The following is a 26,560-nucleotide window of genomic DNA, read 5'->3' as shown; positions in this document are numbered from 1 at the left end:
TTCCTTCCCCTAAGCAAAAGCAGCAGCCCCAGACCCTGCTCTTCCACGAGTCGACTCGGAAAAGCAAGTTTTTCTCAGTGCCAGGTGAGTGCTGGGTTGCGGCCTGACAGCGCGGGAATCCCATGTCAAACGAGCCCAAGGGAGCGAAGTTCCTGAGGTAAAAGTCGGCTTCGCTTTGCGCGCGCGAAAGGGGCGCTTCCTCAGAAGTAAGCCCGCCCAAGTTCCTCCCTCGGCGACAGGGCAGAGCAGCCCCACCAGGGCTGTGGGCGAGGAAGCCAGCGAGAGGGACCCGAGAGGGACAGGAAGAAGTTGCCGAGGCCCAAGGGCTCCTGACTCGCGTCATATGACCCAGCAAAGATGGCTGAAGGAGGGCAGAGTTGCGAAGTAGTACCTGCTGCTCCCGCCGCGGGAGAGAGCGAGGGATGCGAAGCCGCCGCCGCCGCACGGACCCCCAGCAGCGCGCCTGAGCTGAGGGGCGGCGGCAAAGAGAGGCCGGCCGAGGACTCGCGGTGGCCGGCTCCCATCCTCTCGCTGGCCAAGAAAGCCTCGGAAAACTTAGCAGCCGGCTATGGGAGCGCCCTGAAGTCCGCAGCCTTGGTAGGACTCGTGTCCAAACCGCTCAGCAATGACAGCCCAGCCAACCCAAGTAGGGCCATGCTTTTTGCTTGTGATATTGAATTTATTTTATTTTATTAGGGGGTGGCGGTAGGAGTGCGAAGAAGCAGCAAGTGGTTTTATTTCCTAAACTGCCGGTGGGGGGCGGAAGCGTTGGTCGCCCGGCGGAGGGAATACTTTCTTACAGTGTGACCCAATATAAACATAAATATTTGGTGGCTAGGCTTAAGTCAAGGGTGCCTGCATACGATGGATACCTTTATGTCCCCCCTTTTATTTTGGGGGGGCATGATAGAAAGCGTATAAAACGCACGTGGTGTGAGGAAACCTGCCACTTTCCAGATGTTGCTAAACTACAACTCCCATCATCCCTGGCCGCTTGTGCTGATGGGAGCTGCGGTTCTCCATGCCAGAAGCAGAGTGAGAAAAGTCCGTCGTCGTCGACACCCCACCCCATCCCCCACCCCGTCTAACATCATCATGTTAGAACCCTGGGCCACATTCTACAAAGATTCAGGGCAGGCAAAAGGAAGTACCTCTTCAGGCACCTTCTATTCTGGGATTTGCTACCAAAAGAGCTGGTGATGGTCACAGACTTAGATAGTGTTACCTTCCATCGATGATTCTGCTACCTACCCCCACCCCCTTTTTAAAGCATTATCAACAGCTGCTAGTCATGATGGCTATTTATTGCCTCCAGTATAGGAGGCAGATAGGCTTTGTTTTTATCCAGCAGGTCTCTTCGTATATACTTACGTTTGATTGACCTAGGAACACTTCCCCCGAATTCCAGACTGAGGCTTTGTACTTGGTGTCACAGATACAGAAAAGCCACTCTGCACAGCAGAGAGCAGCAGATCCCTGACTGGTTTGAGGCCAGCGTTAAGAACATGGAGCCTGTTACCACTGCAAAACGCAAGGCTGTTGTGAACTAAAAGTGTGCCCCCTGCAAGAAGATGCTTGCTGCACTGAGAAGCGCAAGGAACAATGCCCAGAGGATTGACAGGTGATGTGCCAATGACTACTGGCTAAAGCTGTGTCGGAGCATTCAGTTTGCTGCTGACAGTGGCCGTATGTACTTGCAGTATGTACTTGCAAAATATACGAAGGCATGAAGAAAGGCTTTGAACCAACAGCAGAAAAAACTGCACCACTAAAAACTATCAAGAACTGTACTCATAGGAAAACATGGTCTTCGACACAGCAGTTGACAGCGTCCAGGCTCTGCCTGTCTCAGGTATATGGGGAAGCCCTAGGACAGAATGGAATTCCAACAGAAGTGCTGAAAGCATGCCTCAACTCCACGGCCTTCTCTTGCAGTGTTGGGGAACGGGATCTGTGCCACAAGACATGTGTGACCTTCTACAAGAACAAACGTGACCGCAATGACTGTAACAGTACAGTGTTGAGTACTTTGGGGGAAGCATTCAGCCATGTAGTTCTCAACAGATTACAGTCACTTGCTGATAGGGTCTATCTTGAGTCACAATGAGGCGTTAGAGCTCAGAGGTCAACAGTCAACATGATTTTCTTACTGCACCAGAAAAATGCAGAGAGTAGGAATGCCCCATGTACATTGCCTTCATAGACTTGATGAAGGCCTTTGACCTCATCAGCCAGAAAGGACTCTTCACATGGGTCAACAAGATAGGGTGCCCATCTAAGCTCTACAGGATTATCATGTCCTTCCATGAGAACATGTGTGGCACCATTCAGTATGACAGTTCAACCTCGGATGCCTTCTCTATTAATACTGGTGTGAAACAGGGCTGTGCTCTCACTCCAACTCTCTTTGACATATTCTTCTCCCTGTTGGTCTCCTATGCCTTCTGTTTGACTGAAGATGGTGTGTACTTCCATTCAAGGAGTGATGGGGTGTCTGTTCAATCTGTCACATCTCCATGCCAAAAAAAAAAACTGTGGCGGGTTCTCATCCACTAAATTTTGTTTGCAGATGAAGCAGCCTTGACAGTGCACTGCAAGGCAACTCTACAGAGACTCATCAACCATTTTGTCCAAGCCTGCAAGGAGTTAGGCCTTACCATCAGCCTTACGAAGACCGACATCTTGGGTCAAGACATTGCCAGCACTCCACACATCAGCATTGGTGACCGCACGCTTGAGGTGGTAGATGATTTTGTCTACCTGGACTCCACCATAACCAGCAAGCTGTCCATTGATGCAGAGCTAGACAAGTATATTGGTACAGCAGCTACAGCAATGGCTTGTCTCCCCAAAAGGATATGGGAAAATGTGATGCTAGTGACCAGGCTTGAATGTTGAGCATGCTGCTTTATGGAAATGAGTGATGGGCAACTTAACACCTGCCTGGAGCAACACTTCAATGCCTTCCACATGCACTGTGTCAGGATGATTTGGGGCATCCCATAGCAGGACAGTCTCAAACAAAAATGTGCTTTTCTATGCACACATTGCAAGTTTTTTCACAGTTTCTCAATGAGGTCTATGCTGGCTTGGTCATGTACACAGAATGAAAGATGTCAGGATCCCCAAGGATGTGTTTTACAGGAAGCTGGCTTCAGGCACTAGGCCTGCTGGCAGACCAACTCTGTGTTACAAAGATGTCTGCAAGTGTGATGTGAAGGCTGGCAACATTAACCCTGCCATGTGGGAATCTCTTGCAGACTACCATAGTATCCACATGTATCCACAGCAGCAACCAGGGGAGAAGTGGCTGCTGTGAGGAGTGCAGAGAAAAGAAATGCCATGGCACACCTATAGCAGCAAAACCAGGCACCTTCATCTCTCCCTGCTGCAATAAAACATGTCCCTCCCATACTGGTTTCTACAGGCACAGCAAATGCTGTAACCCTCCCAACAGTTTGATGGTGCATGCTTCCATTGCCTCTCAAAACAGACGGATGCAAACAACAGCATGCTCAGAGTTCATCTTCACACGTTCTAGAGGTGTGGAACTGAAAATAGATTATAGATTCAAGGACTAAACGCTAGCAAACTGTTTGTTTGTTTGTTTGATAAAATTGATACACCATTTGATTGTAGAAAATCAAAAAGAGGTTTGCAAAAGATAAAACAGTAATAGTAGACTGCATTTTATTTATTCTGAAGTGCATCAACATTTCTTTTGTCTATCTATTACACTGATGTATAGATGTTTGGAAAACTGAGGAAATTATAATCTGTTTTAGTATTTTAATTTTTGCATTGCAGGTGGTTGAACTAAATAACCCTTGGGGTACCTTCCAACTCTACAGTTCTATAATTCTGTGTTTTTAAGTTAGGTTGTTTTCTCCTGGAGAGTTTAGTTCAGTTGAAAAATGAAATGAAATATTCCTTGCATCGATTGCCTATATCAGGTGACAATGACTTAGAGGAATATATAAAAACATAATTGTGTAGAAATACGAGCATAAAGTTGTAACTACTAAATCTAGGCAACCAGAATGTTTTCATCCATTATTAAAAGTCCATAAATTTCTAAATAAAGGCTGGTGGATGTCAAGTGTAGCTTACTCCAGGGGTCCTTTACCTTTTTTTTACCTTTAGCAGACTTATATATAATATTTGGAGTATTATCAAATTCCAGTAGGAAGAAAATCACTCTAAGAGTAAAGAAAAAGGGATATCCTAGTGTAGAAATGTAACTCTTAAATTAATTGGAAGGGAACAAGATATCAGTTCTGTGAGAGAGAGCTGTTACAGTGGAACCTCGGTTTATGCCTACCTCCATTTACGAAAACCTCTGTTTGTGAATGCTGCGAACCCGGAAATGTTTACATCCGGGTTCCGCACCGTCGGATGCGCAGACATGATCTGCGTAGCTCGCGCATGCGCAGAAGCGATCTGCGCAGAGTGTGTGTGCGCAGGACAGCTCTGTTGGCGCTTCACACACACACAGAAGCGTGCCTTCGGTGAGCGAACGCCTCCGCGGAACGGATTGCGTTTGCAAACCGAGGTACCACTGTACTATCAAGCTAGTTATGTAGGAAAATTAGGAGACCCAAATGTGTTGCAAATTACTAATGCTCTTTTGTGTGCATGTTTACTCAATGGCAAGCCCCACTGCGTTATTTGGGGTTTACTCCCAAACAACTGTGCACAGTATGTCCACCACTTGAGAATAAGTCTCATTGGGCTGTTTTATCATTCTTCTATTCCTGCAAAGGACTGGAAATCTGATTAAACATTTAGTCCTGGAACTTAGAACAATTTTCCAACACTGGGATGCAGGATTTGTATGAACAGTTGTGTTAATCTGTGTTATGGCAAAAACAGAATATTGTGGTACTGAAAGAATGAAAATAATCTTGTTAGGGTTGTATCGATTGAAGTTCAACTTGGAGTAAACCCACTGAAATGAAGGGACCGAAGTTAGTCATGGCTGTCATTTTTAATGGTTCTACACTGAGTATGACTAACATTAGTTACAACCTTCAGGTTTTTTTAAGACACCGTATTTTTTATCGTATTTTACACCGTATTTTGGTGTAAAATATGTTGGAGAAATAGAAGGCAATAAGGGCATGGAAAAATTCACTCCAACTAAATATAAATACCTACAAATACACCCGGACGCAGGTGGCGCTGTGGTCTAAAGTGCTCCCCAACCTTTTTATCGCCGCAGACCAGTCAACGTTTGATAATTTTACTGCGGCCCGCTGAGGGGGGGACGTTGATTGTTTCGCGGCCCGCTGAGGGGTGGACATTGATTGTTTATATTTTATTTAGATTGTTTTGATTTAATAATCTTAATTTAATTGTATTTAATGTTCCTTGGGCGGCCCGGTACCAATTGATCCACGGACCGGTACCGGTCCGTGGCCCGGGGGTTGAGGACCACTGTAGGGCTTGCCAATCGGAAGGTCGGCGGTTCGAATCCCTGCGACGTGGTGAGCTCCTGTTGTTCAGTCCCAGCTCCTGCCCACCTAGCAGTTTGAAAGCTCGTCAAAGTGCATGTAGATAAATAGGTACCACTCTGGCGGGAAGGTAAACGGCGTTTCCATGCACCACTCTAGTCCGCCAGAAGCGGCTTGGTCATGCTGGCCACATGACCCGGAAGCTGTCTGTGGACAAATGCCGGCTCCCTCGGCCTATAGAGCGAGATGGGTGCACAACCCGAGTCATCTGCAACTGGACCTAACGGGTACCTTTACCTTTACCTTAAACTAACACAGTTGGAATTTATGGCAATAAAAAGTGACAATGCAAATGAAATATTCCCTCACTGATTTCTGCACAATTACAGTTAACTGAGAGTTTCAGAATTACCATCAAGAAAATAAAAGATAAAAACCTCTCATCGTTGCTTGTACATTCACACTTTTTACCATTGATCTATTCTGCCACTGTAAACTGCTGAAGGATAACTGCTGGCAGATTATTGTATCTGTGAAATGTTTTATTGTGAGTTTGAGGCTGCTGGGCATGCTTACTTAGAAAGAAGCTCCAATGAAAGCAACTCAAGTTGTTTCTGGCTAAGGTTGTTGGTCCTTTGTTCTGTATTTTATGGTTTTAGATTTTTTTTGATGTTTTAATGATTTTATTATACACCACCACAATATTTTTAATGAGTTGGTGGTTTGTAAATACTCTAATAAATAAACAAGTCTGCAAACCTACCCACACTTATTTTGAAGGAAGCTACAGTGAACTCAATAGGGAGTTGTGTATGAATACACACTTAAGATCAGACTATTCATGTTTGAGAAAGCAATATATGTATACTTTTATCAATTTTAGAAGTATCTTACACTTTTAATAGTTATCAATTATATATAGTTCTATATGAACTACTACTGTTAAATGTTTCAGTTTGTATACATAAATTGCCTTTATGCTTAAAGCTGGCTATGACTCTCAGTTCTAAATTAAATGCAACTGAAATTATCTCAAATGCTCTAAAATAGTCTTCATTTAAGGAATTGTCTCTCAAATATAACAAAACACCCCAGCCATTGCAAGGGGCTTTACTTCTGATTCAAGTTTGCAGTTTTATGCTCCCATCTGAAAGAAAGCACCCATTGAACTCAGTGGAACCTGCTTCTGGGTAAACGTGCATAGATTTTTAGTATCTGAAGAAGTGTGCATGCACACGAAAGCTCATACCAATGACAAACTTAGTTGGTCTCTAAGGTGCTGCTGGAAGGAATTTATTTTATTTTTTAGTATCAATCCGTTGGTGGCTATCAATTCATTGGCTTCCCTGCTGGAGTTTTGCAAACCAGAACTCTTGACATTTTTAATTTTAAGCCTAAAAATAGTGAATGATCCATTTTTACAACTCCAATAGCTTGCAAAAACCACATTAAGTTCAGAATGCTTTGCTTCTGCCTAGCCACACTGCAGGCAAAGTAGGCTACCTAAGCACCTTAGTACCATAACCCTAACGTCGTAAGTTACAGGTAGGTAGCCGTGTTGGTCTGAGTCGAAACAAAAAAAAAATCCTTCAGTAGCACCTTAAAGACCAACTAAGTTTTAATTTTGGTATGAGCTTTCATGTGCATGCAAACTTCATCAGATACACGTAGTAAATTCAGTAGGAATTCTTTCAGCTTCACATAACTTGTGTTCACTTCATTCACCAGAAATTTGACCATATACCAATGTGTCATTAGGAACACATAGCTAATACTGTACAAGACTGCAATATAATTACGAAACATCATTATATATCCCTTATAGTCCCAGGAGCTGACACTGAAATAGCTTTGCTAAGTGCCTAACAGAAACGAAGTGGTTCGTTTAAATTTTTTTAAAAAACCACTTATGTGGCTGAAATTGTACTGTTAATTATTCTTGAGGTCTTGACTTTTATTTGAATTCTAGTGTTACCTTGCTGACAACAGTTCAAATTTTATTTCAATCTCAAGCCTTTTCCCTAGTTGAAACACATGAAATTGTCTAGCAGCGTCTTGAAAAAGGAGGTTATATTTGTCAGCCACCTAAGCTTTTTGCATGACGCTGAGGTGAGTGGGGGATCAGCATTTGCTACAGGGGGAAAATACACGCAAGTGGAAAAACACACTACAGTACTATTATCCTCGCGTTTGAATTCCCGCGACGAGAGGAAGAGGCCTTTAAGAAAGTAACAGCGACCAGACAACTAAAATGGCGCCACCCCTCCCTTGTTTACAGTGTCGCTTCGCTTCTGCCCAAAGCCTCTTTTCCCCGTTTGCCCAATGAGGGCTGCGGTAGCGGCTGGGCCTTAAAACCATTTCCTGGACGGTCGGAAGATGGGAAGGCAGGTCGCTGGCTGTGGCCAATCCGAGACACCGGCTTGTGCACCGGGTGTCCCGATTGGCTTGCAGGAAGGCGATCAGCGGCTTGGGTGCCTTTAACCAATGAAGGGTCTCTCTTTGGATTTTGAGGGGGAGGGAAGTGTTGCTCTGGTAACGCCAGGTGAAGGTGAGATACCAATGGGGAATTAAGCGGGGGAGGGGGGTTATCGGGGCCTCTGCTAAGGGGCCGTATGGTGCTGGGTGGGAGCCTCCCTGGGGAACCCACATTGCGGGAAGCTTATTAACACTGAGTTGCCAAAATGCAGGTGTATTTGTGTGAGCCAGAAAGAGACTACAGAGGAGAGCAGAAGGCACAACATGCTCGGAAGCGGCTATTGCTCTGCTCCCCTCCTTCCAGCGTTGATCTCGCTGCTCTGATCCTTCTCCCTGTGAAGTTAAGATGCTTTCCTTTTCACTGCAGAATGCGGGTCGTACCAAGGCAGAATCCGTGGGGGCTTCCCTTTTAGTCTGACTGGCAGATGTGTGTTTCTCTCTGTGTCACCATCCTTATGAGCTCTTCTGTGTGTATTTGGGCATAACTAGGGCTGTCATTCTCATACAAGACACAAAATAGAATTAAAACATTGCACCAAAATGTTTTGGCTGCTTTCTTTTTAACACAGATTGGAATGGGAATAACCAGTGTGTTTTAATGCTTGTGGGTATTTTAGACGTTAAAGGTTTGTTATTGCTCTGGTTTGTTAAATCTCTCTCTCTCTCTCTCTCTCTCTCTCTCTCTCTCTCTCTCTCTCTCTCTCTCTCTCTCTCTCTCTCTCTCTCCCTCTCTCCCTCTCTCTCTCTCTCTCACACACACACACCTAACTGCATCATTTCAACCCTTTTTAGAGTGCATCTGTTTCATGAACATTCACTGTCTTAACAAGAGAGGTGTATATATAGCTCCTGATATATGAACGGAACAAATCTTGGATTGTTTTGGTTTTTCTATTACCTCTTTTCTCCTCCACCACCACCTCTGGAATATTTCTGTTGTGCTAAACTATGAAGCAAGATGGTGTTTTGTGGGGTTTGATGTTTTGAGAATAAGTCTACCAATCTTACTTCAGTTTCTTTTCTGATATGTATGTGTATCTACATTTGTTCAGCAGCCAAATTCCACATGATGGAAGAACGTTCAAATCTCATGAACATGATGAAATTGAGTGTTAAAGTGTTAATCCAGTCAGCTCTGAGTTTGGGCCGGACCCTTGATTCAGACTTCCCTCCCCTGCAACAGTTCTTTGTTGTGATGGAACACTGTCTCAAGCATGGACTTAAAGGTGAGCTTCCTTCCAGTATTGGTTTTGCCTTGTGGTTTCAAATAGTATATTTTTCTTATCTTTTTATGTATGTGCCTTTGATTATAGTCTTGCAGCTTTAACCAGTTTATCTGGGAGTATCCCCCACTGAATTCTAAATAGACATATATAAGATTGCATTGTAAGAGTATTTTAATTGATGTGGATCTTTGCTTTAACAGGGCACATAAGCAGGCTAACCACCAGATATTTCTAGAAGTCATTTAAAAATGTGTGGTTTGTGTCATGAGAAAATGCTTAGAAGGAGTAATAGATAAAGCAAAAAGGAATTATGTGTTTGAAGTGGAATTCATAGCCTGATTAATTCATCAATTTGATTCTTACTAAGGAAACAGAAGTGACATTAAAGGAAGGTAATGCCCATCTGCTGGACCACTTACAGACCTTGTTCTAGAACTCTGTAGGATGAGAAATGGAACAAGTTTAATAGCACTGAGAGCATTGTTGTGTGTGGCACTTAAGATGACTCTGAACCCTTCCTCTTGCTACTTGTCTGCAAGTGTGAATGTAGCGAATGCTTGACAGAGATAGACTGCCATTTTAAACTAAATGTTCAATCTAGCCACAGAGGTTTTACAATAAAATTGCAGAATGCAAAGTTGGGGGGTCGTTTTCCTAAAAAAAAACTTCATAGCACAATCATCTATTACTTGAAAGTATTGTCATACTGTGTTCAGTTGGTTTTACTTCCAGGTATGTGTATGCAGAATTGTAGCCTGAATGTGAGGTGTGAAAATACCATAATTATGCAAGCATATCCATGTTTACTTAGAATTAAGTTCCACTATGTTTAGTGATGCCTACTCCTTCCCTTGTTAAGTGTGCTTTCTCTGTTTGACATTTGCTTTATGTTCATTTAACTGTTGTGAACCTTTTTACTTTACACACATTAAACTGAAATAAAACAACGTTATTTCCTTTCCATTGCCTCCCTTTTATCTAGCTAAGAAGAGTTTCATTGGGCAGAACAAATCGTTTTTTGGACCTCTAGAGATGGTGGAGAAACTTTGTCCAGAAGCATCAGATTTAGCAACAAGTGTCAGAAATCTGCCAGAGTTAAAGTGAGTTTTTAAAGATTCAGGTTGAGGTTAAGGGAACAAATTGTTATAAGGAATGAGGTTGCTAATAGTATTCATGTACCTTCATAATATTTTATGGGTTGATTTGTTAACAAGATGATGGGCTAATTTCAAGTTAAAAGATGGGGAAAGTTTCACTGAAATTATCCTTCATTGATGGGGCTTTTCAATGCTAATGCTATTGTTGTACACAGTGACAATTTAGCTACATTTTCCTGTCATTTAATGCTTTCACCAATAACGTTTTACATTTAAGACTGTCAAAAATTTTACAGGTTTCTTTCTTTATAAGAATTGTTGTGCCAATTCAGAGCAATGGGTTTTCAACAGGTGTTAGATGCCAGAGAGAAACATTAAAGTAGGTACTGGGGAAAAGACATATTGATCTCAGTAGGACCTGCTTTTATATTAACTATCTAGACTTGCCCATATGACTTTCCCAGTAATCAACTGTTAGTCCATATTTGTCAGTTTGTATTTCTAAGTATAGAAAGTATTGATCTGATAAGTAGTGATTTTGTTGTTTAGTCGTTTAGTCGTGTCTGACTCTTCGTGACCCCATGGACCATAGGACACCAGGCACTCCTGTCTTGCACTGCCTCCCGCAGTTTGGTCAAACTCATGTTCGTAGCTTCGAGAACACTGTCCAACCATCTCGTCCTCTGTCGTCCCCTTCTCCTAGTGCCCTCAATCTTTCCCAACATCAGGGTCTTTTCCAGGGAGTCTTCTCTTCTCATGAGGTGGCCAAAGTATTGGAGCCTCAGCTTCACAATCTGTCCTTCCAGTGAGCGCTCAGGGCTGATTTCCTTCAGAATGGAGAGGTTTGATCTTCTTGCAGTCCATAGTGATTTTACCTATTCTAATTAATTCAAGAGGGTTCTGGAAGCTTCTCTGTGTGAAAGGAAACAGAAAGGAAAGGAAGGTTCATGAGTACAGCTGGCTTAAACTGGTTCTTTTATCTCTTCTGTCAAGGTCATGCTGACCATAAAAAAAAGGCTAGAAGGAGCCTGAGTTTCACTTTTTCTCTTTCTATCTCTTTTCCTACTGGTGTAGTGTTCTGTACATAGTATGCTTAGTGTTAAGGTTTAGACTTCTTATAGGTTATTGTAAGTTTAAGTTAAGTCTGCTGCAACTGGATTTCTTATGGACAGTGCCAATCCTGAATGTATTGGATTTGTGACCATTATGCTCATTTGCCTTCAGTAGCAGTAAAGCTCTACTGGATGAAATATTAATTGCCTCTAGTCTTCTTCTTCTTCTTCTTCTTCTTCTTTTGGAATCCTGCAAAGTGTTTAAGATTTTTCTCTGCTAACTATGCGTTGGAATCTGCTCTGGATCAATAAGAGTAGAATTTCATGATATATTCCCTTTACTTAAATGTTCTTTCCAAATCTTCTGTAATAAGGTATTTCCAGTGCTTTTTTTCTAAAAAAATGTTTAGGGGTACTCTCATTTTCCTATTCATATTGAAATACTGCCCCTCAATGAGGCCAAACTTAGATTCACAAAATGTTTAGGGGTATGCAAACCCCCAGGAAAAAAACGCCCTGGGTATTACAGTACTTATATTAATTGGTAATTCACTAATTAATCAGTTAAAGGAAAGGCAATGAATAAATGTGTAGGCCTAAATGTTTTTTATCTGGCCCATATAATAAACAGTTATCTGCTGCAGGAAATAGGTACTCATGGTAAACTACAGAAACATCAGATGCATTTTTATATACCAAGTGGATAGCATGTTTCAGGGGCGTACCCAGGATCAAAACTAGGGGGGGGGGGCAAGCCATGGTAAAGGTGTCTGGAAGGGAGGAGGAGGACGGGAATGGGGATTAGCACTCCCGCCGCCGCCTGAAGTGCTCTGCGATCTTTCGGGGGGGCAGTCTTAGGGGAGCCTCTGCCACCTTACTCACGGCTCCTCCTTGGATCTCTCTTGTCGGGGCGGGGCGGGCGCAACATGCGCATAGATGGCGCTGGCTGGAGGGGGGGGCTCCGGCTTGCCTTCCCTTTGTGTGCCGTTTCCTTCCCGGCCGTGGCCGCGAGTGGCACTTGGCAAAGAAGGTGTGCCGTGGGAGCGGAGCGGGGTCCTCCTTTCTTCACGCTTTCCGGAGCGGAGATGAAGGGCGGGTGGGGGTGGTTAGAGACCCTCTCCCTCCCTCATTGCTGGCGTCTGTGAAGAGGCTTGGTGGGGAAAGTTGGAGCGAGGTGCAGCATTTATTTTTATTTTTTTGCTTCTGGGGGACAGCTGCCCCCCCTGCCCCTTCCTGGGTACGCCCATGGCATGTTTGACACCTGGTGTCCTTATGGAATTGTAGGACCCCAATTGGAAGAGGCAGAGCTTGGCTTTATCTTGCTGTGATGCAAAAGAAACTGGCAGACTACCTGAAAGTACTCCTGGACCACAAGAATCTATTGAGGTATCTTTTGAATTTATTAATATTATTATTATTCTGGAATAACACATCTTGCCACACAGGGAAGTATCTAAAGTAAATGAGTTTGATCCAGAGAAAAGCCTATGGAAAGGGGGCTGGTAGTCCTCAGCCCACCCCAGTGTCTCCCAGCCCTTGAGAGAAGATTTTCAGAGGCTGCTGTTGCACGGGGTAGGGTGCAGGGTATGGGGGTGAGGGAGAAAGCCAGCTTGCATTATCTCCCTTCTGTTACTATTATTTTTTTAATCTGAATTCAGCCTAGTGCTTGTATTCTGACCATAAAGTTGATAGGAAGGACTGAGCTCAATTGTTCTTAATTGGGTGGATAATACAGTACCCCCCACAATAGTTATTAAATTATCTGTTTTCTTTCCTAGTGAATTTTATGAGCCTGATGCCTTAATGATGGAAGAGGAAGGAGCTGTGATCATAGGTCTGCTTGTGGGACTGAATGTCATTGATGCAAATCTCTGCTTAAAAGGAGAAGATTTGGACACCCAGGTAAACTTAGGAGTGATATTTAATATTCACAAACAACCCCGTAGACCAGGAATAACTTGTGTTTTGTTAGTTCAGGCCTATGTTATCCAAGTAGTCTAAATCTGTCTTGAAGCCAGGGGGTCATATGGTGGCATTAAGCAAGCAGAAGCAATTCTGCTCATTCAAGGTTGGACATCTGATTTCTACCACTTGTCCCTACTCACTGCCATATGGGAGAGAGCCTCCTACTGTGCTATGTCTTTCCGTGTGAACTGAGTCCCTATGAGTATCATTTCCAAAAGCACTTGCTGTACTTTCTATTTTGTGGGGTGACCACACCCAGCACTGGCTGGTGCACCCCATGGAGGGTTGGTCAAGGATGAATGCATCCCCCCAGGTTGAAAAAAGTTGGCCTCCTGTGCTTTATTCCCTTAAAACTCATTTATTAGAATGTGAAGGAGAGGTATGAAAATAAGTAAAGCATAGCTAATCCTGTTGAGGCACTTAATTCAATTGTAAATAAATCTTTTTTGTCTTTTCAGGTTGCAGTGATTGATTTTTCCCTGTACCTTAAAGATACACAAAACAGTGACAATAGCAAAGAGTATGTAAGGTTGAATTTATGTTCCTAATCATTGTTTAATAGAATTTTTATTTAATGTAGATGAGCCCATATTTAGGGATTTCTTTAGTTCTCGAGAGGAGTGGGAGAAATGGAATATAGAAAGGCTATTGACAAAAAAAATAGGGCAGAGGAAATATATAGAGGATCAAACATGCTAATTCTGGCTTCAGCAGCCTTCCCTCCAGTTCCACACAAATTTGATTTTAAGGGCAGGCATCCTCTACCCATCCCCTATTTCTACACACAGGTCCTACACACCTGTCTTGTTGAACTAATGGGGACTGAAGGAGCTATGCTCTGCTAACTGGGGAACCTGGATGAGCTGCATAGAAAACCTGTACATTTTATATTTGTATAACATGTATAATTCATAACAATGCATTAAAACTGCATCCATTGCAGTCCTGGGTGCTTTTCTGACTGAGCTTTTAAAACCGTGCTTTTTACCTGCTCTTAACTGTGTGGAGAATTCATTTTTAAAAACCCAGTTTCTTTGTGTCTTTACACATTGATGTGCTAACTACCTTTTCATATTGGTAATGGTTTTTCTTAGCATCTCTATTTTGGGTGCAGCTGCAATTTGACCTTGTGGGGCTGATTTTAATCCCTTGGAGTCAATTGTCCCCTATCATTTTTTTTTAAATCTAGCTGCACATCTTGTTGACACCAAACTGGTGTCTTAATAAAGGAAGAGCACTTGCATATATAATGCACATGTAGCTTCTTGTATGATAGCTTTCCTCTAATATAACATGACAGGTCTTGTGGCAAACTGACTATAGTCCACAAAAAGACATTTTCCATAATGCATTTATTAGTCTTTAAGATTCCACAAAGCTCCTGTTGTTTTTGCTGCAAGAGAACCTATATGGCTGCCATTGTGGAATGTCTCTAATATAAATTTTGCACTTGAGAGAATGAGCCATGCTTTAAAATACCATCTTTATTTCAATATCAGAGATGGAGGCATTACTGCTGTGCTTGATCAGAAACATTATGTAGAAGAACTTAACCGCCATCTAAGGTAGGCTTCCTTGGTGAAAACTTGATTTCCCCCTGTACCTTTCCCCTCCCCCATGTTTAAGATCACAGCTTTAGCTACGGCAGCAGTTTAAGGAGTGCTATACTATTGTAAAAAGCTTTTCATGCTTATTCCTTCAGAGGGACCTGCCCCTTCGTACAGTGGTACCTTGGTTAACAACCATAATCCGTTCCAGAGGTCCGGTTGTAAACCAAAACAGGTTGTAACCCAAGGCGTGCTTTCGCCAATGGGGCCCCCAAAAAAGTGTTGTAATAAAAAAAATGGGTTGTAATCCAAAAAAAGGGACACGGACTTCCGGGTTTGACGTGGTTGTAATCCAAAGTGGTTGTAATCCAAGACGGTTGCAAATCAAGGTACAACTGTACAATCTTGCTCTTCTATCACCTTGTTCTGCTAGCCTTGTAACTCCCTCACTTTAAACCCCCATATTTACAATCCAATTATATTATTTTGCATACTATCATATTTTTCATTAATTTTCTTAAACTGCGAGCACTAAGTGTTTTTTTGGGGGGGGGGGCAAAAAAACCAGAATAATTCTTGGTTACTTAGACTTCCCTTCAACAGTTGACATTTTTTGAGTGGCTAATGTTAAGCAGGTCTTGGTAATCTTTTTGTCACAGTTGCACTGTTGGAGATCTGCAGACCAAGATAGAGTGCCTAGAGAAGACCAATTCAAAGCTCCAGGAAGAGGTTTGTGGTGCTCAAGTTTATTTCAGTCACTACTGGTGCCTGCTCCTTTTTGAAAATTTTGAAGTGACTACCTTCTTGAAACTGTGAATCTTATCAAACAAGCAGAGCAAAACTAATATGAATTGGGAAACTGGAAAGGTCATGGTGAGGAGAGCCAGAGAGTTCATTTCCTCTCGTATGCAATTTAAAGGTACATGGAACATAGGAAGCTGCTTCTATACCAAGTTAGACCATTGCTCCATCTAGCTTAGTGTTGCTGACGCTGACTAGTAGCAAGTCTTCAGCGTTTCAGAGGAGAGCTTTTCTCATCTCTACCTAGAGAGGCAAGTGCTCTGCCATTGAGCTACAGCGCTTGCACAGTGTCTGGACGAAGAAGGACTTAACCATTTTAAGTCTGAGAAGTTTTCCCTCTCATGCGTCCTTTCTGAAAGGAATGTTCATCAACAGAAAAAAACTTGCCAGTTTCTGTCTTGGAATTTTAAAAAAACAGTTATGTGTCACCTTAGTGACTGAATTATGAAATATGAGCTTGCCTGGTCTTAATTTCAGGCTGCAGTTGAATGGGATATTTTTAAATATTCATCCAGCTGATGCATGGTGGTTTGTCTTCTCTCTTCTCACACCCTCCTCTGTTTGTCAGCTGGCAGCAGCAACTGATCGGATCAGGGCACTTCAGGAAGAGCAGCAGGAGCTGAAGCAAGAAAATGAACTAATCCGTGAACGAAGCGAAAAGCATGTCGAGGTCAGATACAGTATGTAGCTGATATGTGTGAAGGTCCACCTAGGAGCTTGTTTTTCATTTAAACATTAGCATACCTCTGTAGGTCACTTTGTGCAGGAGAGTCTCCTTTAAGTCCCTAAAATACCAGGAGCCTGCAGAAGGACTTTCAGTGTGGCTGCCTCTGTTTCGGGGAACATCTTCGTTGAAATACAACAGGCACTCTGTATTTGTAGCTTTTAGAAACAATTGAAAACATTTTTGTTGCAACAGGCTTTTCCAGGTAGATTGTTTTATATATTCAGGACAATTCATAAATTAATAAAACAACAATAATATGAGACACATATTTTCCTGTGGTTAATAACATCTGTAGATATAAAATCACTTCTAAATAAGCATAATTTCTCTTGTGAGAAACTTACCTACTCTAATCTACCAACAGGTTGATTTCTCAAATAACCCTTTTTTTATAGGTAACAAAACAGGACACCAAAGTTGAACTGGAAACATACAAGCAGTCAAGGCAAGGCCTGGATGAAATGTACAGTGATGTCTGGAAGCAACTGAAAGAGGAGAAAAGAATCCGAACGGTGAAACACCATAATTCATTAACTGGAGTGAATCATTGTTTGTTCGATTTCTGTATGCACCATTGTAGCAAGCTTGCCTGGATGCTGGGGGTGGGGACTACTGGGGGGGCGGGCGGTGCAGAATAGTGTCAGCATGCTTTCAGAAGCAACCTTCAGGTTCTTTTGATTCCAGCCATTGTAACACAATCTATAAAAACACAAGTTCACATGGGTCAGGTTTTACATAGCTCAACAGAAAATATTTGTTATTTATGCAGATTTGAATTTTATTTTTAAAGGAGCTGGAAAAAGAGCTGGAGCTGCAGATTGGAATGAAAACAGAAATGGAAATTGCTATGAAGCTCCTGGAGAAAGATACTCATGAAAAACAGGACACTTTGGTGGCCCTTCGCCAGCAGCTGGAGGAAGTTAAAGCTATCAATTTGCAGATGTTTAATAAATCTCAGGTAAATTTGTTAAGTAAATGGAGAAGCAACCTATTCACTAGGTATGAGCATAACACTTTAAATGTGTACAGTGCATTCTGATAATTAGACATTGGAAATGAAGTTTAATATGCCACAGCCTCCCAAAGGCTAAAGCCAAATTAGTGCAAGGAAATCACATTGTGCAGAGCCCCCATCCTATGGCTATATACAAACCATGTGAGTCTCTCACATACTTTTAAGGCATCTCAGAGAAGGAAAAAAAGATTAATGGGATTCTCTCACTGACCCTTAATACTATCTATCATCCAAACAATAAGCAGAGATGGACACAGGCCTTGCAATCTTCAGACCTCCTGCCCAAAACAAGTGACTGAAAAACTAAGCTGATTAGAGGGAGATCAAGGGCCATGTTTTCCCGGGAAGTTCCTTTGGCTCCTATGGAAAGGCTGCCATGGCTAAAGAATGTTTAACTAAGCAATCTTCTGCCTTTCAACTGCATCATGTGAAGAGGCCCTTACTCTTAAGTTTTATTTTTCTTCCAGACACTAAGAATGTGAATGAATGTTGTGCTCACTATACATCATTGAGTACATGGAAAAGGGCAGGATTCATTTTACCAGCCCTGCCAGTGGAAGCCCTGCAAAAGGACTTCTGCTTGGGCAATGGGGATCCCTCCAAACACGCACCCTAATTGAGTCAAGGTGTGCCATGAGTATCCCCACTCTAAACAGAGCGCAGGGGGAGAAAAGGGGGGATTGTTCCAACTACCAAGAGTGCAATGTTAAATTCCACCCAAAATGTATATTCATGCAAGGTTAGTTGTGTCTACTCAGAATCCTGACATTGTACTTAACAGGGTGACAAATCCCCACAATAAAAATTAATGTACGAAACTGCTATATAACTGAACCAGAAGGTATATGCAGCTGAGACAGAGGGCCATGGTTTATGACTCTAGGAATGAACATCAGGTCTGTATGCACTCTTCCTGCCACGCTCGCTTTGGTTCATTTGGATGCACTGGGGAACTCTGGTTTAAATAAACCAGGATCTCTCCACTGAAGCCAATGTATAAGGTGAAGGAAGAATGTGTGGGCTTGGGCAGGCCACTCTCATTTTCAGTTCCCCATTTATAAACCTGACCACAATAGTGATCCTACATCAAGGGTAGCCAATGTGGTGACCTCCTGTGTTGGGGACCATAACTCCACCATATCAGCATGGCCAGCAGTCAGGAATGATGGGAGTTAAAGTCCAAACATACATGGAGGGCTGCACACAGGCCACCCCTGTGCTATAACGCAGGGCTTTTCCAAGGACGAAGCTAATTAATCTATTCTCAGGTCCCCAGGTTAAGCCAATTGATTCTTGCTTCCAGGTTGCTTGTTCTAGCATTACAGTAGTGAGGCAACTTTATTCTCTGCCTTTTGAAGCAGGGGAAAAACTCAGTATGAAGAGGGAGACATGATGAAGTATCTTTCTGACCTGTTTCATTACTAAGCTAATCATATATGGCCCTGGGGTGGTTTGGGTTTTGTAATCGCAGAACAATTTTGCAGTGAGCAGTTTGATTCTTTCCTTCCAGAATGCAGAAGGTTCATTGCAGCAGAAAAGTGAAGCAATATCATCCTTTGAAGGCAAAACGGACCAAATGATGTCTTCTGTCAAGCAGATGGAGGGCAGGTAATCCCTTCCATAGGCCTGATTAGCTGTGACCTGCCTAGTTCCCAAATTTTTAATGTTTTCCAAAGTCCACATTAGTTTCTTTTCATAGGCACAACATGTTTCTAGGGAAGACATGGACCACTGACCTATTCCCTGTAATTGTGATCAGGAGTGGCATGGCCAGACTCCCAAGGGCCATGTAGAAAGCCCAGGAGGGCTTAATTCAGCCCCTGGACCTGAGGTTCCTCACCCCTGTGCTAGATGCTGAAGAAGGATAAGGCAGACATGTGAGAAAGTTCAGTATGGTGGGAAAAATCAGGGGAGGGAAAGGAAGAGAGTGGCTGGCGAAACCCAGCCAGATGGGTGGGGTATAAATAAAAAATTATTATTATTATATGCAGTGGAGGCTTGGGATGCCCTTGGGCAGAATGGAAAACTGATGAATTTGCAAGAGGGAAAGGCAAGTTGTACTTTTAAGAGAATTGTTCAATGTATATGCCACATTTCTGCCAATTCACCCTAAGGTGATTTATGCTTTTAACATACTAAAACAACAGTTTAAAAGCATAGAACAGGATTCTCTTAGGTCACTTGATGGTCACTTCAGGAGCTGATGGCATGAGCTGCCTGGCTGCCTCTTCTCCTTCGCTCCCTCAGGGCAAATGGGGCTTAAATAGCTGTTAGGACCATTCACTGAAGCTGCTGGTGGTCTCCTTAGGAGCTGAAGACATAAGTTTATTGCTCAACTTCCCCAAGCTCAGGCTAGGACTTGTGAACATCTGTCTCCTTGCTAGACAGGATAACTTAGGCAGACCCTTGTGGGCCAGAGTGCTGAAGGCTGACCTACCTACGCTGCTGTAGCTACTGACATGGTATGAAATGTTTGTGCATAATATAACATGTTAATGCATGATAAGGGTGTGTTCAAAGGTGGTAGCTTTGGCAAGAGGGAAAACTTACTATAGTTCTATGAAGCTTGTGTGCATGTATCTTTTTTCTTCTTTTTTAGATTGCAGCATGCAGAAAAGGCCAGGCAGGTTGCAGAAGAAAAAAATGTCAAACTGAAACAAGAACTGGGTGGCAAAATTGTGACCTTAAAGCAGCAGCTAATCCAGCTGGATAACAAGTGGTAACCTTGTGTTATGTATTGTTTGTTCTTGGTTTTCCTGGAAACAGGGTGTTTAATTCACAGCTTAAATGCCTCACAAAATCAGCTAGCCACAAAGCTAATGATGCATCAGCGTAGCAAATTAGTTTGCACTAAACTTTCTAATATGAGAGCTGTGATCGTTTTGAACTGTCATTTCGTATTTCCTTCAGATTGATTGTGCCTATAGTTACTAAAGGCAGGGCCTGGCTGAACTTGCTGTCACTCTTATTGGCTGGGACTAAAGAAGTGAAGAACTGCATAGCTATTTTCATGCATGTCCCAAAGGAGCCTATGAATTTGGATTTCTTAGCAGCGCTCAGCTCAAGAAACATGGCAAATGACTCGTGAAACAGAGACGTTCCAAAGTGAGGGTGTGCTGTTAAAAGAAAACATCACCCAGAAACTCACATGCCTAAAGTAGTTCTCTGGATCCCAGCCACCCAGTTGGATCCAGTGAAGAGCCAGTGGAAAGGGGTGGGCAGAAGCAGGCTTTCCCATCTGCTTATCCCCCTGGAAGCCCCAGATAAGCTTCTGCAGGTTGGATCCCCCTGCTATATGTGGTGGGGAGGGGGGGAGGGGTAAGGGAGCAATTCCTTAAAAGTGGACATAGAGGCCTTGCATGAGTTGGAATTTTGCTTGTGAAAATTCCCTCTGCTCAAATTTGCAGGGATCACTCCCTCCCATGCCACAGCCCGCCCCATTTTCAGGGGCCCCCTATCTTCATAGACATCTCTGGGGCTGCTAGGGAGAGGCAAAAGCAGGATAGTCAGTGTCTACCCCTTTCCACAAGCTTTTCTTCTACATCTTCTTTGGCGATCACTTGTAATCGAGTAAGTTTGTCTTCCATGAACACGGTCTTAACGGTGTCAGAAGGTGACCGTGGAGGCCAGTTCTGGATCCGCACATCCTACCACAGTGGGGGCATAGATTTCCGGGCAGGAGTTGATCATTGTTAGGATTTGCCAAACCTGCCTTCCTCTTAGCTCATTTCTCCCTTTCGTCCCGAGTTTGAGTGTATTCAAAGTCCATAACACCTTTGGCAAAGGTTGTTCTCCAATTGGAGTGCTTGCAGACCAGTGTTTCCCAATTGTCGGTGTTTACCAGTATACTACATTTTTTAAGATTTGCCTTGAGAAGAGTCTATAAACTTCTTTTGTTGATCACCACCATTACACTGTCCATTTTTAAGTTCAGAATAGAGTAGTTGCTTTTGAAGATGATAATCAGGCATCCAAACATGACCAGTCCGACAAAGTTGATGTTGAAGAATCATTGCTTTGACCCTGGTGATCTTTGCTTCTTCCAGTACACTGGCATTAGTTTGCCTGTCTTCCAAGTGATACCCACTATCTACACAGAAATTCAAAACTCCTCCCTTGTGGCATCATGAGCATGCTACTTCACCCCACTCCCATAATTATTTCAAAAATTTCTAGCGAAGTAAACACTGCTGTTAAACAAGTTTTGTTTCTAACTTGGTGTTTGTTTGGTCTCTGAATTTTAAAAAGCTTAACTCTTGAGAGAGAATTAAAATCTGAGAAAGAGCAGCGGCAGACTCTGCAACATCAGCTGCATCAAGAGAAGGACACTACAGCTTTGCTAAAAACAGAACTGCAGCAAGTGGAAGGGTTAAAAAGGGTAAGTGAGCTGGAAACCCAAATCACAGCCAGACCAAATGCTGTAGTCCAGAACCTCTGTAGGGCATCAACTTGGAGAATGCATGTTAGGAAACATGGGGAAATAACTTGGGTGCCTTACTAGTATGTAACGTGGCAGATTCTCTCCTTTAAGGGTACAGGGGTTGTTGCAAGCTACTGGTTCAAGAACACTTAACCACCAGGGAAGAACTATTCTTTCTCTGATCAGCAAATGATCAAGTGAGCATCCTCCTTAGGCTGAGTAAAGCCTGTCTTTTGGCAACAATGCCATGGCTAAGACTAGGAGCCTTTCCACCCACAGGTTTTTTCGACATATTGGAATGTTGTTCTTAATGGTTAAGGTGAAGTCAACCATTCATTGCCTTAATAGCAAGTTAATACATTTATACAAATGGCAGGTACAGTTTTTCTCTCCTTCACCCAAAAGTGATAAGATTGAGATCTTATTAGTCAAGTTCAAATAGCAGAGGAGGAGGAATTCCCTAATAAAAATTATATAGCCTTTTTTGTGTTTTGTTTTATAGGAGTTGCGAAAACTGCAGGAAGAGAAGCAGCAATTGGAAAAGGTCTGTGAAGAACAGGAGCAAGCCCTCCAAGAAATGGGGCTTCACCTTAGCCAGTAAGCATGTTCTGATATTGGGCCCCATTCTGTTCATCTCTCATTCCCAGAGAGGTTGCATTATTGAGTTAACTTGTGTAAGAGAAGAATAATAGAATTGTAGAGTTGGTAGGGACGCCAAGGGTCATCTAGTCCAACCCCCCGCAATGCAGGAATCTCAACTAAAGCATGCTACCTCACCCCACTGCCACTATATGGCAGTTATTTTGTCACAGCTACACCACTGTTTTCTGCAGCAAACTGCAGAGGCGCATCTATAAACAGGATGCACACCATGTGACTCCAAATTTCAAACATAATTTACAGACCTGCTGGATCAAAGGCCCATCTGGTCCAGCTTCCTATTCTCAGTGGCCAAACAGATGCCTATGGGAAGCCCACAAGCAGGATCTGAGTGTGAACGCTCTCACCCTGCTTGCAGTTCCAGGCAATTGGCATTCAGAGGCATACGATCCCTAGGGTTGGAGGTAGAACATAACCATCATGGTTAGCAGCTATTGATAGCTTTAGCCATGAATTTGTCTTTTAGTCATCCAAGTTGCTCCTTTGTGGGAGCAAATTCCATTATTTTAGCTATGAATAAGCAGCACCTCATTTTGTCTTCCTAAATCTTACATTATTGTTTCATTGGATGGCCCCAGGTTCCTAATATTACGAGAGGGGGAGAAAACCTTGCTATTGCACAGCGCGAAAGACTACAGAGGATGTTGCTATTAAAAGTTTGTAAGATGCTGCATAGGGAGCAAGTGATTCAGAAACATGCTACTGGGATGGAAATATGGGTGGTTCAAGGCAACTTTTTGGTCCCTTAAATCTAGAAACATTTCACCAGTCTGAGAGCTTATCAGTAAGAGGATGAGCTACGAATTAGAAGTCACTGGTTTGAAACACTCCTCTGCCATGAACTCACCAAGTGGCGCTGTGGGTTAAACCGCAGAGCCTAGGGCTTGCTGATCAGAAGGTCGGCAGTTCGAATCCCTGCGACAGGGTGAGCTCCCGTTGCTCAGTCCCAGCTCCTGCCAACCTAGCAGTTCGAAAGCACGTCAAAGTACAAGTAGATAAATAGGGACCGCTACAGCGGGAAGGTAAACGTCATTTCCGTATGCTGCTCTGGTTCGCCAGAAGCGGCTTTGTCATGCTGGCCACATGACCTGGAAGCTGTACACCGGCTCCCTCGGCCAATAATGCGAGATGAGCGCACAACCCCAGAGTCGGTCACGACTGGACCTAATGGTCAGGGGTCCCTTTACCTTTACCTTTATTTCACTCTTCACTAGCCCCACTCCATCTGTAGTGTGATGATGATAATAATGGACCTTGCTGGGGTTATTTTAAGGATCACAATAGTGTATGTGGTGTCCTCTGAATACTGTAAAGCACAATACAAGTGTAAAATGTTGCTATTAATTTTATTATTTTTTCTAGATCTAAGCTTAAGATGGAAGATATTAAAGAAGTGAATAAAGCATTAAAGGTATTGCAGCTTTAACAGCATTCTGGCATTCATTAGCAAGCTGGTTGTGGTGATGGCTGCTGCTGCTGATTCATTGTTTGCATCTCTGTCCCTGCTAGCATGGGATAATTTGCTTCATTTATCAGGAGTGTAGCATTTTCAAACTTGTTGTGGTAACAGCTTTTAAATACCTTCATTTTTTGTTGTTCTCTAAACATGGCATGCTCTAGTCCAGACATCCCCAAACTTCAGCCCTCCAGATGTTTTGGGCTACAGCTCCCATGATCCCTAGCTAACAGGACCAGTGGTCGGGGAAAATGGGAATTGTAGTCCAAAACATCTGGAGGGCCAAAGTTTGAGGATACCTGCTGTAGTCTGAATGAACACTACCAGTTACATAACATATAGTCCTTTGGATGCTTATTCAGAAACCAAGTCCCATTATGTTCGATTGGCACTTACACCCAGTTAAGTGTGGATAGGGTACCAGCTTATTTTCCCCCCTTTTGTAAGGCAGGGAGGGGGGAATGCTAGATATAATTGATGCTATGGCTAGGCCAATGTAGCTTAGACAACCATTCAGCCTCTTTGAAGCCTACAGTTCACTGGTGCCTTACATGAGAAGCTATATATTAAAATAATTCATTTTGTTTTAGGGTCATACATGGCTAAAAGATGACGAAGCAACCCACTGTAAACAATGTGAGAAGGAATTTTCCATTTCAAGAAGAAAGGTAATATAAAGGGCTAATAAGCCTCCTGGTAAAATTCTGAATTAATCCATGTATCTGGGAGACTTGCCTGGGAGAGCAATTTCTAAAACATGACCTCCCTTTATAGACAGCAAAAAGGAGCATCAGGGATGAAAGTACAGAAAAAGTAAATCTGAGCCTTGAAGCACATCCGTTAATAATTGCTTTTCCCACCCTGTGGAATTTAGGTTTGTAATGTCCCCAGATGCATGTTGAGACATGCATCAGCAAACAAGTACTTGGTGAATACTATTGTTTTTGTATCAAAGACCTGATACTAAGTGAGCTTCTGGGGAAAGTATATCAAAATTGGAGTGCCACTGTGAGAAAAAAACCCTGAGGTATTATTTCCTCGACTGAATTATCTTAATGTACAGACCTGTACAAAAGGAACAGCTCCTCCTTAAAACAATCCAGTAGTAAAATTAGCAACTTGACCACTTACCAGTACAGTGGTGTCTCGCTTAACGAATGCCCTGCTTAACGAAATTTCCGCTTAACGAAAGGATTTTTCGAGCGGAGGTTGCCTCGCTAGACGAATGCGTTTTACGAAAAATTTGTCTAGCGAATCGCGGTTTCCCATAGGAATGCATTGAAATTCAATTAATGCGTTCCTATGGGCAAAAAAAATCCAAAAAAAAATCAATGCATTCCTATGGGATTCGCTAGACGAATTTTCTGCTATAAGACCAGTGGAACGAATTAATTTCGTCTAGCGAGGCACCACTGTACTCTCCTTTGATTTCAGCCCAATTTGAGCCCAAACTCATTTTTTGTAACACTTCAGGAATGAAGTCTGACTTTATTTCCATTAATCTTAGTGAGACTTCCTGACAGCTTCCTTTGATTTGGAGCCTATATTTAAGAATTGCTTTTGCTTATAGTCCTAATACTGTATTTTCACTACCTTTGCAGCACCACTGTCGAAACTGCGGTGACATATTTTGCAACACTTGTTCCAGCAATGAACTTGCACTTCCATCCTATCCAAAGCCTGTACGGGTTTGTGATACTTGCCACACTTTACTGCTTCAGAGATGTTCATCTTCTTCCTAAGACATTTGCTTGTCTACAGGAAAATCATTTAAGACAGAGAATGAACCAAATGTTTCATTGGCTTTATTGGGAATCTAAATGCCACCAGTATGTTTCACGCAAGCTTTCTTATGGTACTGTTTCCCATGATAGAATGGGACAGGTTTAATTTATACAAATTGGGCTTACAGAAATAACTGAATGCATAGAATCAGGTGCCAGAGATAACCCTAAATGTGCTCAATGTGCTGAAATCTTGAGATGCGGTCATACTTCTGGTTTTGTTTTTAAGATGTAAAAAGCTATTGTTTGTATTTAACTTTGTACTTCAACATTTGTACATTTGACCTCTAAAATACATTACTTTTCTCAACACTTTAATCCCTCTACCTATTGTAACAGTTCCACTTAAAAAATTCCTCTAGATTTATATGTTAAAGGGAAAATGTCAATCTTAGTCCCTATGGAATAATTTTTTAAGTAATGTATAAAGAATGTGCCTTTACTTCAGAAGTAAATAAGAGTATATAGTGTTTCTAAAGCACCTACAAAGTAGTGATTACGCAATAAAGACTTAAATGCAATTAAACAAGTTCATCAATATTTGAAAGTTTCTTGCAATTCAGATTTAACAGTGACTTCAACCATGTGCAAAAATTCATATGGCAAAACTTGCTTACAAGGTGGTGAAAGTTCAAAGAAATGTGAAACAGTGGTGTATGCAGTGATGATCTCCATTAGCAGGACTTCCACCTGTAAACATCTCTTCTGGGGATTTTCCCAACCTCCAGAGCAAACTGGTTGTGACTGTTATGGGGAGATGGGACCCTCCCGTTAGCACAAGCTCCTCTTGTAACAGGATGACTTCATTGGAGACAACCCTGTGTAGCCCTTAAACCTGAATGGAAACCAGGAGGCTTAAGTTGGTCTACACCAGTTTATAGG

The 26,560-nt window shown here is 42.6% G+C and overlaps 1 protein-coding gene across 7 annotated transcripts; it reads left to right on the top strand.

Moving 5' to 3' along the window:
• Positions 1-208: 208 nt before the first annotated feature.
• Positions 209-26,014, top strand: RUFY1 (RUN and FYVE domain containing 1). 7 transcript variants are annotated; one of them, XM_060271646.1, is made up of 19 exons: positions 477-597; positions 2,570-8,001; positions 8,981-9,154; positions 10,137-10,254; positions 12,588-12,689; positions 13,082-13,205; positions 13,727-13,788; positions 14,768-14,833; positions 15,475-15,544; positions 16,185-16,286; positions 16,739-16,855; positions 17,134-17,301; positions 18,869-18,966; positions 19,958-20,077; positions 21,607-21,736; positions 22,281-22,375; positions 23,801-23,849; positions 24,485-24,562; positions 25,496-26,014. In XM_060271646.1, the coding sequence occupies exons 2-19, from the start codon at positions 7,938-7,940 to the stop codon at positions 25,634-25,636; spliced, it is 1,878 nt and encodes a 625-aa protein (XP_060127629.1). In that variant the 5' UTR covers positions 477-597; positions 2,570-7,937; the 3' UTR covers positions 25,637-26,014. The 7 variants fall into 7 exon arrangements, with proteins under 7 accessions (XP_060127627.1, XP_034961505.1, XP_034961508.1 ...); XM_060271645.1 differs by having other exon boundaries at positions 518-646; XM_060271644.1 differs by lacking the exon at positions 2,570-8,001 and having other exon boundaries at positions 209-646; positions 8,984-9,154.
• The last annotated feature ends 546 nt before the right edge of the window (positions 26,015-26,560 follow it).

Source organism: Zootoca vivipara, chromosome 2 (genome assembly GCF_963506605.1).
Source record: "Zootoca vivipara chromosome 2, rZooViv1.1, whole genome shotgun sequence".
In the NCBI taxonomy this organism is placed as follows: Eukaryota; Metazoa; Chordata; class Lepidosauria; order Squamata; family Lacertidae; genus Zootoca; species Zootoca vivipara.
This window is presented reverse-complemented; position numbering and strand designations above follow the sequence as displayed.